Consider the following 14,088-nt stretch of genomic DNA (forward strand, 5'->3'; position numbering starts at 1 on the left):
GGTGAGCATTTTGGAAATGTTTGCTGCTCTCTGGATCCCTGTGCTAAGCAGGAACCTAGGGCTGGCACTTCAGCTCCTTACAGAGCATCGCCAAACAGTTGCAGGTGGTAAAATAGCAGTTAGTCTTCAGTAGCACAGGCAAGGCGAGTCATTAGCAGCGGGTCCTGATTTGGAGACAGCCATCCTTTTCCTCTCCTTAGTTCTACCCTTTTTCTAAGAACAAAGACCAAATGGGGTCATCTGTGGCTTTTTGTTCCTGGCTTAGAATCTCCAGGGTTATGATGCCAAATCTGACATCTACAGTGTGGGAATCACAGCCTGTGAACTGGCCAACGGCCACGTCCCCTTTAAGGATATGCCTGCCACCCAGGTAAGCCTGCCGCCCATTGGTTTCCTTCTTGCCTGCCTGCCTTCCACAGATGTTCATTGAGTGTCTCTCACACTCAGGACACAGACCAGGAATACTAAGATGAAAGACCCTATGTTTTCCTTCAAGAAGTCCCACCCAGTGGGGGATGGTGGACTCACTCTTTGTTTACTTCCTGTGGCAAATGCGGTGGTAAGGGAGGCCAGCTTGGGGAGGCGATCCCAGGAACAGGGGTGCAAATGGAGGCCCACATGCTACATGTCTATTTAAAACATATACATTAAGCTAACCAGTTTTTATAAATGTATAAAATATGTTCTATCCTCCTACTTGGATAAATATACCTGGAAGGTCAGTTTCTAATTTAGAATTCCCATAGTTCTCAGAGTTCCATGCCAACCACATTTCAGCCAACACCTTTGGAACCCCCATTCTGTAAGTTCAGCTTCTGTTCATGCCCCTCCAGATGCCTGTCCTCTGGCTACCCTCGGATCCAAGGGTGCACAGTCAGTGGCACAGTCTACCCTTGGGAAAACAGACCCAGGGAAGAGGCTTATCCAAGCCTCATTAAATCCAGAAAATGGATTTGGGGTCATTTGGGCAAGGATTACCTGGGTCCCAGGTACTTGGAGTATGGTCTAGAACTGGGAGGGGCAGGGTGCAGGCTCTGAGTAAGCCACTCTGGAACCCACAGGCTGCTTGCCCGGTGGTAGGGGCAGCTGGATGGTGGCCAGAGTGCAGCTCCCCAGAGCAGGGGCCCAGGGAGGTCCTGGGAGGAGGCAGCCTTGAGTTGGAAGGCAGACAGCAGTCACCTGTGTGGAGGAGAAACTAGGACACTCTTCTCGGCAGACAGCAGAATGTGCAGAGACCCAGAGTCTAGAAAACACAGGATCTGGAGAACAGCAAGGAGGTGTAAATGGTGTAAATGGCCAAGGTGCAGTGCTTCTTGGGGGCTGCCAGGTGACAGGCTGCAGAAGGAAGCAAGGGTACATTGTGAAGGGCTTTGATGCCACTTCAGAGCACTGGTTCCTGTCCTAAAGCCTGTGGAGCAGCGCTGAGGATTGTAAGCACAGGAGTGACAGCATAAGATAGGTCATTTATAGAGATCACCCCGGCAGATGGATTAGATCCAGTAGATCGGTTAGCAGGGTATGGAAGTCTGTGTGAGGAATCTAGGAGATCTCAGTAAAATAATTCAGTGACAGAGGATGCTCAGGAAAGAATTAAAAGGTGACTGAGGGTAAACAAGAAGTCCAGGCCTAGAAGCAGCACCGTCCACTAGAATTCGCTGCAGTGAAGGAGGGCTTCTGTGGCTGCACTGTCCAGCATGGCAGCCATGAGACTGTGTGGCTGTTGAGCATTTAGAAGGTGACCAGTGAGACCAAGGGACTGAATTTTAAACCTCATTTAAATCGAAATAGCCACAAGTGGCTAGTGGCTCTCACATTAGTGCAGCTCTAGAGCAATTTCCAGGTTTCTGGCTTGGACAGCTTATGTGGTCATGAGGACTTCCACGAGGACAACAGTCCCCAGATGGGGCTGGTTTTATGTGTTGAGTTAGGGTACTTTGGAACAGCCACCCAGCCTGGCCTCCCTTTGGGCATCTTGCTCCCGTGTGGCCTGCTGCAGTGACAGCCCAGGCTGTGGCACTGCAGGGACTGCCTCTCAGACCTCATTGGATCCACCTGGGCATGGCAGACAGCTGCGCTTCAAAGCAGGTTCATCTGGCTGCTCCTCCCCTCTAGGGTGAGGACTCTACAGTAAAAGGAATTTGATGCCTTGTAAAGGGAAAGAGGGAACTGTGAGCCCTGCTTTCCAGCCATGGCGAAAAGCGGGTACTTTTGTGCAACCCTTCTCCTTTCACGTTGGCCTGGCTAGGGTGGACCTGCCATGCCAGTGACCAGCATTTCTTTGGGAAAATTGGACTTACTCCACTTCCATCTTTTTCTGCTCTCAAATGATCACATTTGTATATTGGGAAAAGTGTATTTGTGAAGAGACTCAGGCCTTCCAGGGACCCCCCTCCAGCCCAGGTCCTGGTTCTGTCCTCCCCAGATGCTGCTAGAGAAACTAAACGGCACAGTGCCCTGCCTGTTGGATACCAGCACCATCCCTGCCGAGGAGCTGACCATGAGCCCTTCGCGCTCAGTGGCCAACTCTGGCCTGAGTGACAGCCTGACCACCAGCACCCCACGGCCCTCCAATGGCGACTCGCCTTCCCACCCCTACCACCGAACCTTCTCCCCCTACTTCCACCACTTTGTGGAGCAGTGCCTTCAGCGCAACCCGGATGCCAGGTATTCCCGCTGGCCTGGGTCTGGGCTTCGGGAGAGCAGAGGGTGCTCAGGAGGGTAAGGCCAGGGTGTGAAGGGATGCACCTCTCAAAGGTTCTGCAGGGGAATCTGGAGCTACATACAGGAGGGATCAGCTCCTGGGTGTGTCAGAGGCCAGCTTGGGGAGCTCTGGCTACTGTTTCCCATGAGCTGAGGGAGAGGGAGAGGGGACCTGAGGCTGAGGTATAAGTGGCAGGATTTCAGGAAGCTGGGGACATGGCAGTGACACTGCGGTCTCTCCTCCCCTTTCCCTCCAGGCCCAGTGCCAGCACCCTCCTGAACCACTCTTTCTTCAAGCAGGTACCGTAGCCCCTTCGTTCTGGTTCTGGTTCTAGTCATTCTGGTTCTAACGACTCACAATCCCTTTAGCTTTCTTTCCCCTCCCCTTGAATGAGAGAAATTACCCTGCTTCCGAAGCCCCTGAAAGGCACTGCTCCTTCCTCTTGTAGAGTTGGCTCCGACAGCCTGTCTGCCACCAGGCCATGGGTCCTTGCCCCATGGTGTCCTGGGACCCAGAGCAACAGGATCTGTCACCCACCTCTCTCTTCTCCCCCAGATCAAGCGACGTGCCTCAGAGGCTTTGCCTGAATTGCTTCGTCCTGTCACCCCCATCACCAATTTTGAGAGCAGCCAGTCTCAGGACCATAGTGGAATCTTTGGCCTGGTAACAAACCTGGAAGAGCTGGAGGTGGATGATTGGGAGTTCTGAGCCTCTGCAAACTGTGCGCATTCTCCAGCCAGGGATGCAGAGGCCCTTCCTGAGGGCTGGCCACATTCCCGCCCTCCTGGGCAGATTGGGTAGAAAGGACATTCTTCCAGGAAAGTTGCCTGCTGACTGATTGGGAAAGAAATCCTGGAGAGACACTTCACTGCTCCAAGGCTTTTGGGACACAAGGAAATCTCAACAACCAGGGATCAAGAGGGTCCAAAGCCAACATTCCCAGTCCTATGAGCTCAGGTGACCTCCTCTACAGAAGGAAGAGATGCTGCTCTAGCTCTGGGAGCCAAATTCCAAGCCCAGGGTTTGACTCCTTAACCCTGAGGACCGCCACCTCTTCCCAATGCTTGTGACCAGCCTCATTCTACTTAACTTTGCTCTCAGATACTATAGGTCAGTGAAAGGGCAAGTAGTAAGCTGCCTGCCTCCCTTCCCCCAGACCTCTCCCTCATAATTCCAGAGAAGGGTATTTCTGTCTTTTTAAGCACAGACTAAGGCTGGGACAGTCCATCCTTATCCCTTTTCTGGCTTGGGCCCTGACACCTAAGTCTTTCCCACGGTTTATGTGTGTGCCTCATTCCTTTCCCACCAAGAATCTATCTTAGCGCCTCCTGCCAGCTGCCCTGGTGCTTTCTCCAAGGGCCATCAGTGTCTTGCCTAGCTTGAGGGCTTAAGTCCTTATGCTGTGTTAGTTTCGTTGTCAGAACAAATTAAAATTTCCAGAGACCCTGCTGGAGAATGTCATTGTGTCTGCATCAGCGCAGGGACTACAAGCTGCTTCCTGGTGTGTGTGCTTGCACGGATGGCCGTGCTGCCCCAGGTGAGTCGTCCCGCCATCCAAGAGCAGGCCCATGGGTGCTCACGGAAGCTCAGCAGTGACCTCCTTCATTAGATAGACCAGTTTATTTGAAAACCCATAACAGATCTGTCTCTTAACTAAAATTTTAAGACTATGAATTTTAGCCTGTGGCCATCAAACCACTTTGGAGCTAAAAATGTCCAAAGATTGAGATTGAGGCAGAGGATGCTGGCGGCCTTTGGCAAGAAAGGAGGTAGAAGGGTTTGTCATGCAACCTGACCTGGGTGTCTCCTACCCTGGGTGCTAGCACCCAAAGAGCAGGAAACCTAAGAACCAGCCCCGCCCGTCCCTGCCATCCTGGCTGGCGCCAGTGAGTGTGAGCAAGGGGGTGCAAATATGAGTCTCCCTGCAGTGCTTCCAGGGCACACGGCTTACCCTTCTCCCAGTCCCTCAGGGGGAAGGCCCTCCCCCAGCTCAGGCACCTCAAATGCCCTCTAACCTAAAGCTGCTCTGAACCGTCAGATGCCCTTGCTTTCCATTTCCTCCCCAATTTTAACAGCAGTTTAAAGAAGAAAAGTAAGCTTCTTTGGGCAGTGAGAGGCTAAGGCGAAGGGAATGACACCCACCTTGGGCTAGGATGGGGCCTGGGGTGAGTGAGGGAGGAGTAGGGGGCCTCATTTCCGGCCCTCCTCCCCCTGCTTTAAACCTCAAGTTCCCTTTGCCCTGCCCTGCCGCCCCCCCACCCGACAGAGTCGCTCTGTCACCCAGGCTGGAGTGTACTGGCTTCATCTTGACTCACTGCAGCCTCCACCTCCCAGGTTCAAACAGTTCTCCTGCCTCAGCCTCCCAAGTAGCTAGGATTACAGGCACACACACTACCCCTGGATAATTTTCGTATTTTTAGTAGAGATGGGATTTCACCATGTTGGCCAGGCTGGTCTCGAACTTCTGACCTTGTGATCTGCCTGCCTCTGCCTCCCAAAGTGCTGGGACTAGAGGCGTGAGCCACCGCTGAGCCAAGTTCCCTTTTTTGTTTGTTTGTTTTAACGCTGGTTATCAGTTTCCTTTGCTTCCGGATGCCTTCTGCACCTTGCTGTCGGGGCATCCTCAATGCCCATCTGCAGCTCAGCCCACAGGCCCGTCCTGGGCAGGGTGCTGGGGCCTCACTGTGCCCAGTGGCAGTGAGCCCTGCTCATGGTGCCCCCGGTCTTCCTGTTTCTTGCATCAAGCAGCCCCTTTGGAGAATCGGACAGGTGTGGAAGCTTTCCCGAGAGGCAGCCACTTTAGAGGGTCTGACACTCCCCACTAGAGAGTCGGCCCACAGTGCAGGCAAAACGCAGATCTTCCTCTAGAGAGAACAGAAGGCTGGAGAGGAGACACGGAGCCGGTGCGTGGAGCCCGCCAGCCTGGGAAACAGCTGGGCGCTGGGGAAGCTGCAGCCTCCCTGCTTCCCCTGCCAGGCATCGGGCGGGAGCTGTTCTGTTCCCTGTCAAGCGCGTGGGCCGCCAGTGCTATTCCTGCCACAGTGTGGGAAGGCTCTGGGCGCAGGACTGTGCTTCCCGGAGCAGCTTCTAGCCTGATTTCAGGCCAAGCCACTCGGTCCCTGGTGCCCAGGAAGGCGCCGGCCTCGCCTTCTGTCTCTCGCCTGCTATGCCTCTGGCCTGCTGTGCGGCTGCAGGGAGGGAGCAGCTCTGCGGCCCGATCTCTGTCATCTCAGCTCTCTGGGCCGCGGCTTCCCCGTGAGAAATGAAGCGCGCTTGTTGGAGGGGCGGCCCCCAGGGGTCGCGGTTGCTGCCCACAGAATTCCGCCCCAGAAACACGTGAGGACTTGAAGCCTCGGGGGTCGGGTGCTCCGGGAACCACGCATAGCGGCCTCCCCAGCCCGTCACAGGGTTGCAGAGGCGCCAAGGGCTGGTGGAGCCGCCGGGTCCTCGTGCAGGCTCCGCGGCGAGCCAGCGCCCCAGGCTCCCCGCAGCCTCGCGGCCGGGCCTGGATATCGCGTGCCCGGGCGCTGCCTCCAGCCTCGTGGGCCGCAAGGGGGCGGGGGCGGCCCCTGGCGGCAGGAGGACTCGGCGGCCAGAGGGACCCTGGGCCAGGCTCCGGGGTCGCCCCGGCTGGGTCTCTGAGGCCCCAAAGCTCTGGGCGGGAATGGGGCGCCCGTGCCTGCGCGCGAGGCCACCCGGGGGAAACCGAAGCAGTGAATGGCCCAGGCCCAGCCCGGTTATCCCGGAAACAGGCCAGGAGTGCCCGGTGTCCTGTGACCGCAGCCGTCGCAGCCTGAACTCCTCCCCTCCCCGTGGGATGCGGAGCGCGGCCCTTCCATCCTGTCCCCGCCACCGTCGTTTCCCCACGCCAGGTCACCGTCGGGATGGACAGACGGCGCGGCCGGTGCCCGAGGCATGCGAGCGCGGGGCCCGCGGGGCGCTGAGCAGCCGGGAGCGCGGAGCCGGAGCGGGGGACAGACAAAGGCGGGGACGGCGGCGAGGGGAAGACAAAGCGCGGAGGGGGGTCGGCGGCGGCGCCCGGGCCCCGGAGGCGGCTCCGGGCGCGGCGGAGCCAATGGGCGGGCGCGGGGCGGGGGCCGGCGGGGGCGGCGCAGCGATAAGGCGGTGGCGGCGGCGGCCGCTCGGGGACCACTGGCAGCGGCGGTAGCTCGCGTCCGCGCCCTCATCGCACCCGTGCGCCCCCGGAGACAGATCCCGCCCCGCGGCCCAGGCCGGGCCTGGTGAGAGCCGCGGGGGGAGGGGCCGCGTCCGGCTCCGGAACCAGGGGAGGTGCCGAGGGGTGTGGGGTGAGGGCCACCCGTGGGGTCCCGGCGAGTCCGCGAGCCGCTCTGGCCCGGGGCGCACAGTCTCGAGTCCTCGCTTCAGGTCCGGCCCCCGGCTGGGCGGAGCCGAGACCCGCTGGCTGGGCTCGCGGCGTCGGGGTCTGGGGTCCAGTCCGCGCGGGGCCAGGTCCGCGACCGAGGGGCGGGGCGGGCGGGGACCTCGGGCGCTGTCCAGGGGCTGCCCAGCCGAGGCCTGGACGCCCGGGCGCGGCGCGGGGCAGTGAGGGCCGGGGTCAGGTCGGGTCAGCGGCTTCTCATCGCGGCCCCGCCTGCCCCGACCTCCCCTCACCCCAAGCGGGGTCCCCGCCCGCGGGGCGCACACGGCGGCTGCGCGGGAGCCCGCGGCCCCTCAGCTCTGGCTAACTTTGTTCTTCCGAGGGACCGTGCCACTCGGGACCCCGGCCTCTGGGGAACAGGGGTGGGGGAGGTGGGGGAGGGGCGGAAGTGGCAAGACCAAGAGCAACAGGAAATGACTTAGGGAAAGTCCCAACCGCAATCCCCCCAGCCCCTGCCTGTCAACACCCCCCACCCTGCAGGCTGGGGCCGGACTGGCGGGGCCCTCCCGACTGACTTCCCCTTGCAGAACCCAGCGGGTGCCGCGTCTCCACCCGAGGCTTCCACCTCCAACAAGTCATGTTCCAGGCTGCAGGAGCCGCCCAGGCCACCCCCTCTCATGTAAGTGCCCGGCCGGGTGGGAGGACCCCCCAGACGGGAGCCTGGCCTGGGGAAAAGGGGAGAGGCTCCAGAGTTTGCCGGCCCCCTTTGCCCCCTGCGGCGCGTCCCTAGGCCTTGGGCTGATGGCTGCAGCCCTGGTCCAGGGCCTCCCGGAGCTGCTCCTGCCCTGACCGCCCCTCTCCCTCAGGACGCCAAAGGCGGCGGCAGCAGCACGGTGCAGCGCTCCAAGGTAGGGGCCTGGGGCCGGTGTGCGGGAGGAGGGGTGTGAGGGAGCGGGATGGGCACTGGGGCAGCACCTGGCTGAGCCAGCACCTGGCTGAGCCTCCCGCACAGTCCTTCAGCCTGCGGGCCCAGGTGAAGGAGACCTGCGCCGCCTGCCAGAAGACCGTGTACCCCATGGAGCGGCTGGTGGCCGACAAGCTCATTTTCCACAACTCTTGCTTCTGCTGCAAGCACTGTCACACCAAGCTCAGGTGCGCCCCTGCCCTGCCCGCCCCCGCCTCGCCTGCCAACCCAGCCCCGACCTGGCCTGACCTGACGCCGTTTGGCTTCTGCAGCCTGGGCAGCTATGCCGCGCTGCACGGGGAGTTCTACTGCAAACCCCACTTCCAGCAGCTGTTTAAGAGCAAAGGCAACTACGACGAGGGGTTTGGCCGCAAGCAACACAAGGAGCTCTGGGCCCACAAGGAGGTGGACCCCGGCACCAAGACGGCCTGAGGCCTCTGCAACCTTCCACCCCCTCTGCGGAGGGCCTGGATCCAGCAGGGGGAAGATGGGAAGGAGGTGGAGCTGGGCTTGCGTGGGGGCCAGGTGGGAAGGGGATGAGGCTTGCTCAGGCGGAGGGGCCCAGGGCAGGGCTCTGCTCCAGAATTCCTTTCTTCCTCCTTCTCCCGCAGCCGGTGAGGGTTTGGGAACCAGGATTGGGGTCTGCCCACCACCCTGCTTCCTGCTTCATTCAGCCACCATCCCCACCTTACCCCAGGACCCCCTGGGAGGCTCCCAAGCCCAGCTTCCCTATCTAGGTGCCTTTTCTCCAGCAAGGAGTCAGCATGCCCCACTCAGGGTCCCAAGCTCCCTCACTGCCACCGGAGACAGTGTGGCCCCCACATCTCCCCATCTACCTCTATCCTTAACCTGGTTCTGAGCCACGGAGACAGGGAGGACGGAGTGCCACAGTGCCACCTGTTGGGTCTCATAAATGCCCCTGTAGCCCATGGGGGAGGGGATGGGGAAGTGGAGCCACCCTGCCTCTGCAGGGCATGGCAGGGCCTGCCCCAGTGGGGCTTGGGACCATCTCGAACCACCAGCGTGGAGAAGCAGAAGCAAAAGCACTCACCAGGCTGCAGCCTCAGGCACTGGCAGGGGCTGGTGCGGCCCCACTCCCCTCCCCCACTCCCGTTTCTGCCCATCCTGACTGTTGTGACCAACCCCGTTTTAAACATGTTTCAATAGATCCAGATTCTCTATTGTGTGGCCTGCTGGGGGATTTGTCGCAGAAAGGGTGCAAACTCATCATGGGGAGGGCTTGCGGGGACAGGGCCAGCCCGGAGTACCTCGGCCCTGATGGGGGTAGGGGGCTAGAAGTGGGTGTCAGTTCCCTGACACACCATTGAGAAATGAGAGGGGTCCTCTTCACAGCCAGGGCTCCATGCTGTCACACCACAGTGGTTTTGGAACTGAAACTCTACCTCGCCCCTCAGTTTTGGGTTGGTTCAGACCCACCGACTTACCATATGCACCCCATTGTGAAGAGGCCTGAGAGTGGGAGGGCCAGGCTGCCAGTGGGTGATGGTGCCTGTCCTCGCTGCACTTCAGTGCCTGGGGTGCGAGCTGCCATATTCCCTGGCTGGTTCCAGCTGTCTAGCTCCCTCCCTTCTTCCCAGCCCTTTGACCTGGAAGTTAGCGAAGAATGGCAGGAACCAGTAGACCCAGCAAGTGCTGCCCAAGGTTTTAGTGACCCCCGGATTGTCCCTCCTCATCATCCCCTTGCCTTTTCAAGCTCTGGGGAGGGGCAGTCACAGCTACTATCCCAGGAAGTCCAAAAAGAAACTACATCTGCTCCTCTGAAAACCCAGGGACAATGAGGGATGAGTTCACAGCAGGGCAAAGCAGGCAAGCTGGGAGGACCTGAGGGCGCCCCCATGGGACATAGGCAGGAAGTCTGGGTTGTCTCGCTCCAGATTCAACTTCCTGGTGTCTCCATACCTGGGACTGACGAGAACAGAGACTAGAGAGTTTGCTGCCACCACACCATACAACTGCCTGAGTTCCTAAGTGGCCTCCCCATGGAACAGGGCAGGGAGCTGGGCCACAGGCTCCGGTATCACATGAGCCACTGTGCTGAGGCAGGCACTGCTCCTCGAGGGAGCAGAGCGAATACTCAGCAGAGATGGTGCCCCAGGCCTGGCCTTCCAGGTGTAAAGCGAGTGGCTCAGAGCCTCTCAGGGCAGGCCAACTTCCTGCACCAGAGGTCTCAGATGGCAACAACGTCTGTCTTGGTTCTGTTAAGGAACGGTAGCAGATGACCACAAGGGGGTACTAGAGAGGTGGCTCTTGGAGGCACCTGACCCCTGCCCTGCAAAGGTGGGACTGAAGAAAGTCCTCTGGGCCACGAAGACCCTATCAAATGAAGGCTCTAGGAACCCAGCCACTGGTGACATTCAGGTCATGAGGGCCAAGAGTGCCACCTTGACAAATCAGCCCTGTTGGGACCACCCCAATGGAGCTCCTGGAGGGGCAAGTGGAGGAAAGGGGCAGATACCTCTGGGCTGACGGTAAGTGGAGGAAAGGGGCAGATACCTCTGGGCTGACGGTAAGTGGAGGAAAGGGGCAGATACCTCTGGGCTGACGGTGGTACCAGCCAGGTCACCCCAGGACCCCTCTACTTGGAATCAATTTCTTTCTTTTTTTTTTTTTTTTTTTTTTGAGACGGAGTCTTGCTCTGTGCCCCAGGCTGGAGTGCAGTGGCGCGATCTCGGCTCACTGCAAGCTCCGCCTCCTGGGTTTACGCCATTCTCCTGCCTCAGCCTCCCGGGTAGCTGGGACTACAGGCGCCCGCCACCACGCCCGGCTAATTTTCTTGTATTTTTAGTAGAGACGGGGTTTCACTGTGTTAGCCAGGATGGTCTGGATCTCCTGACCTCGTGATCCGCCCGCCTGGGCCTCCCAAAGTGCTGGGATTACAGGCTTGAGCCACCGTGCCCGGCGGAATCAATTTCTCCTCTGCTTGAGAGGCCCAAGCTTGTTGCCAGGCACCATACGGGCCCCCCACCAGACAAAAACCTACCTCCACCTCCCACAACCGAAAGTACTGCCACAGGACCCCTCTGATATAAATGATCCCTTTTATTGTAAGTAATGCGCAACACTGGCCTGGCTTTGCACTGCAAGCCCTCGGTCAAGATATAGTCAAATAACTATGGCTGCAGGTTCCACAGTTCCACAATAACCATGGCTACACGATCCACAATTCAAACAGACACAGAGCTGGGGTGCACGGGAGGGGCAGGAGGGCGGCAGAGTGCGGACTGTCCCCAGCCCTGGCCTCTCCATGTGGAGTTGACCCAGGCAGACACACCCCATGGAATGATGAGAGTGATGGCACGGCCCCTTCCCACAGCAAGCCTGGGGCTGCCAGGAAACTGCCCTTCAGAACCTTTGGGCCCAGGTCACCCTGAAGCCCCACAACTTTTTATCTGGATTAGTTATTAAAAAACAATAAATTAAAATTAAGCAACAACTTGGTCCTGAGGATGCTGAGCCAGCATGTCCACAGTTTTTGGCACACAAAAATTAGGATCTGTTTTGCTTTTTTGGAGTGCAGGGTTTGTTGGCTTGTCTTCATTTTCAAAACACATTCCCAGTGAGGTAAGACCCCAGGGGGTAGAGCTCTGTAAGAGCCTGAACCTGGGACACAGTCGAGTCAGCCAGCACCGTGCTCTGTATCCTCTTGGGGAACAGGGACTGGGGATGGGGGTGCGGGCCAGGAAGAGTGTGCAGCCAGCAGGATGGGGTCGTGGAGAGGCCGAGCTGCCACACAGCAGCTTTGGTCGAGATGAGGGCCAGGCCCCACCCTGGGCAAGGGCCGAGGTGGAAGCAGGAGCCTGTGCTGTCTTCAGAGGGCAGTGTGGGGTGCAGGGGCTGATAGATCCCCTGGGGGAAAAGGGATGGACACAGGAGGGTCCAGGCCCAACTGGCGCATGCGACACACATTTCTGCAAAACCAGCTGCTTTCATTTTCTCTTCTCTCTCTCGAGGCGTCCATCACCTGTAACAGTCTAGAATTGATATATATATAAACCATCAAATATGATCTGAGATATAAATTAACAAGTACAAGGCCTCACATTACATGATGTGAAAAGGCTAAAAACAGCGATAGAAACTACATTCATAAAAGTGCATCGTCAACATACAACGAAGGCTTTGGCTTGTTCTGTGCCCATGGGGATATAGGCATGGCTGGCAGGGCTGCCTGGCACTAATCCCCAGCTCCCTGGAGACGCCCATCCCTGGGCACTGGCTTTTTTTTTTTTCCTTTAATGACAACTCCCAAGGAAACTGGGTGTTGAGAGGGAGGAGCTCTAGCAATAGGCACATTTTGGAGGGGAGGGGCCGGAAGAAAGGACCAGCACCCAGGCTGAGGTAAATACGGCCAACTCTAAGCTGCTTGGAGATGCTGTTTCCCCAACCCCTGCTGCCATTCCCCCTCCAGGGGAGGAGCTACAAGGGAAAGGGGCTGAGACCTCAAGGGGATGGGCAAGGCTGGCTATGGAAGAAGAGAGCTGGCGGTTTTGGACACAGCTGGTGGTAGCACATGGGCTTTCCCTTCTACCAGATGGAGTGGGCTCTGGCCTAGCAGGTCACGACTCAGACAGCCTGAGACACCTCCTCGGGATCTCTGGGATCAGGGCACCAGCCGGGCCAGATGCCCCCACCGTGTTGTCCATCTCCCCTTCTGCTCCAGTGGGGGAACAAAGACTGGGCCAGGAGCACAAAGGCCACAACCTTCAGCTCTTTCCAATGCAGCCTAGGCCCAAGCCCACAGCAGGGGTACTCAGAACCCAGAGGGCACACACAGTCTCCAGTTTAGAAACTGGGTACAGCGTAAGAGTGACTCCGACTTGTAAAACAGAGACAACTGCATTGACAAAACTGGATCCCCCCTCAGTGGCAGCAGTTCCACATCGCGGGCCCCTGCCTGGGAGAGGCAGGGTCATGGCCACAAGCAGGACAGGCTCCTCCTTCCCTGAATAAGGCAGCATGACATTTGCTTCATTCATCTTTGGTAAAGGACAGGACTGGCAGAGCCAACCTGGGCTCTAGGGGACGGCAGCCTGGGCCTCTGCCTGCCACTGCTAGCGAGTGCTGGCCTTTCCCTCAGGCTTTTGGGAGCTCATCCAGCCCAGAGACGCCCCGGTGGTCTCCAGACATTGGAAGGAAAAACAAAATAACACTTTGAATGAAAATAACACTCTTCATACCCTGGCATCAGTCCCGTGCCCCCAGACCCTCTGGGCTTCGGTGCCGATTGCAGTGTCAGGACACATCCCCGAGGGTGGGGCCCATGGCCGCCTTGCACTGTTTCCAGCCCCTACCCCTCCACGCCGAGCTCAGGACACTGGAGCTCCTGGATCTGACAGGCTGGGGGCTCCCAGTCCTGAGGCTGCAGCCACCCCATCCCGGCTCTGAGCCCCAGTGGCGGAAGGGGCACAGACCGACAATGGCTGGGCTGCCACTCCATGGTCCACAGCCTTGCCTGGGAGAAGCAGCAACTTCACTGAGCCCTGCAGCAGCCCCCTGCCATGCAGCAAAGGGCAACCGGCAGCTGCGTGGCCATGAGAGCTCAGTACATGAGCTGTGCAAAGTGGTGTGTGAGCAGCTCCTCAGCTGAAGGTCTCTGGCGAGCCTCCACAAAAATGCGCCTCAGGAAGTCCCGGCCATGTTCAGAGATGTGGGAGGGCAGCTGAGGATTGGTGGGCTGGGTGGCAATCTTGAAGATGGCGGCCATAGCTTCATACTCTGCCCATGGTGGTTTCTCTGTCAGCATCTCCACCACAGTGCAGCCCAGGCTCCTGGAAAGAGAACCCTGTGTCACCCCTCAGCCAGCCCTGGACTCCCAGCTGTCCTGCCCACCACTGCAGAAGGAGGCGCCTTTCTCAGAGCATGCTGAGGTGCAAGACAGGCCAAGCTGACGGATACCTCAGCTTGGATCCCTGTCCACCTGGGCTTCATGGACCTACACTCACCACACACCTGGGCACTTCTTGAAACTGGGAAAAAGAGAATCACAGCCTTGATAGAAAGAACTCTACAATAACTGTATTAGCTACCCACAGCTGCTCTAACAAATGACCACAAACTCAAGAG

At 58.6% G+C, this 14,088-nt stretch overlaps 4 protein-coding genes across 20 annotated transcripts in view; 2 read left to right on the top strand and 2 right to left on the bottom strand.

Annotated features, from left to right (window-relative positions):
* The window catches only part of STRADA (STE20 related adaptor alpha), a 39,490-nt gene extending 35,341 nt beyond the window's left edge, over positions 1-4,149 (top strand). For all 9 annotated transcript variants that reach the window (XM_008012133.3, XM_008012137.3, XM_008012139.3 and 6 more), the window contains 4 exons: positions 266-370; positions 2,423-2,664; positions 2,958-3,000; positions 3,257-4,149. In XM_008012133.3, the coding sequence (XP_008010324.3) occupies positions 266-370; positions 2,423-2,664; positions 2,958-3,000; positions 3,257-3,409 (543 nt within the window). In that variant the 3' untranslated portion in view covers positions 3,410-4,149. The remainder of the gene's footprint in view (positions 1-265; positions 371-2,422; positions 2,665-2,957; positions 3,001-3,256) is intronic.
* Positions 4,150-5,229: 1,080 nt separating this feature from the next.
* Positions 5,230-7,679, bottom strand: LOC119622067 (uncharacterized). Its single transcript, XM_073005426.1, has 2 exons — positions 7,574-7,679; positions 5,230-7,371 (listed from the first exon to the last, which is right to left on the bottom strand). Exons 1-2 carry the CDS (start codon positions 7,677-7,679, stop codon positions 6,575-6,577), a joined length of 903 nt encoding a protein of 300 aa, XP_072861527.1. The 3' UTR covers positions 5,230-6,574.
* Positions 6,519-9,185, top strand: LIMD2 (LIM domain containing 2). Of its 5 annotated transcripts, none has more exons than XM_008012149.3 (5): positions 6,519-6,614; positions 7,628-7,719; positions 7,907-7,948; positions 8,053-8,192; positions 8,277-9,185. In XM_008012149.3, the coding sequence occupies exons 2-5, from the start codon at positions 7,678-7,680 to the stop codon at positions 8,434-8,436; spliced, it is 384 nt and encodes a 127-aa protein (XP_008010340.2). In that variant the 5' UTR covers positions 6,519-6,614; positions 7,628-7,677; the 3' UTR covers positions 8,437-9,185. The 5 variants fall into 5 exon arrangements, with proteins under 5 accessions (XP_008010340.2, XP_008010342.1, XP_008010343.1 ...); XM_008012151.3 differs by lacking the exon at positions 6,519-6,614 and adding an exon at positions 6,833-6,942; XM_008012152.3 differs by lacking the exon at positions 6,519-6,614 and adding an exon at positions 6,835-6,942 and having other exon boundaries at positions 7,581-7,719.
* Positions 9,186-11,046: 1,861 nt separating this feature from the next.
* Positions 11,047-14,088, bottom strand: part of MAP3K3 (mitogen-activated protein kinase kinase kinase 3) — a 73,772-nt gene continuing 70,730 nt past the window's right edge. For all 5 annotated transcript variants that reach the window (XM_037993604.2, XM_037993603.2, XM_037993602.2 and 2 more), the window contains one exon: positions 11,047-13,793. In XM_037993604.2, the coding sequence (XP_037849532.1) occupies positions 13,565-13,793 (229 nt within the window). In that variant the 3' untranslated portion in view covers positions 11,047-13,564. The remainder of the gene's footprint in view (positions 13,794-14,088) is intronic.

Source organism: Chlorocebus sabaeus, chromosome 16 (assembly GCF_047675955.1).
Source record: "Chlorocebus sabaeus isolate Y175 chromosome 16, mChlSab1.0.hap1, whole genome shotgun sequence".
Taxonomy (NCBI): domain Eukaryota; kingdom Metazoa; phylum Chordata; class Mammalia; order Primates; family Cercopithecidae; genus Chlorocebus; species Chlorocebus sabaeus.

Coding starts and splice junctions, on each gene's coding strand:
- LIMD2 (XM_008012149.3), top strand. CDS start 7,678: ATGTTCCAGGCTGCAGGAGCCGCCCAGGCCACCCCCTCTCAT. Junction 7,720..7,906: donor CCCAGGCCACCCCCTCTCAT/GTAAGTGCCCGG, acceptor CCTCTCCCTCAG/GACGCCAAAGGCGGCGGCAG. Junction 8,193..8,276: donor CACTGTCACACCAAGCTCAG/GTGCGCCCCTGC, acceptor TGGCTTCTGCAG/CCTGGGCAGCTATGCCGCGC.
- LOC119622067 (XM_073005426.1), bottom strand. CDS start 7,679: ATGACTTGTTGGAGGTGGAAGCCTCGGGTGGAGACGCGGCACCCGCTG. Junction 7,372..7,573: donor GTCCGGCCCCAGCCTGCAGG/GTGGGGGGTGTT, acceptor GCTCCCGCGCAG/CCGCCGTGTGCGCCCCGCGG.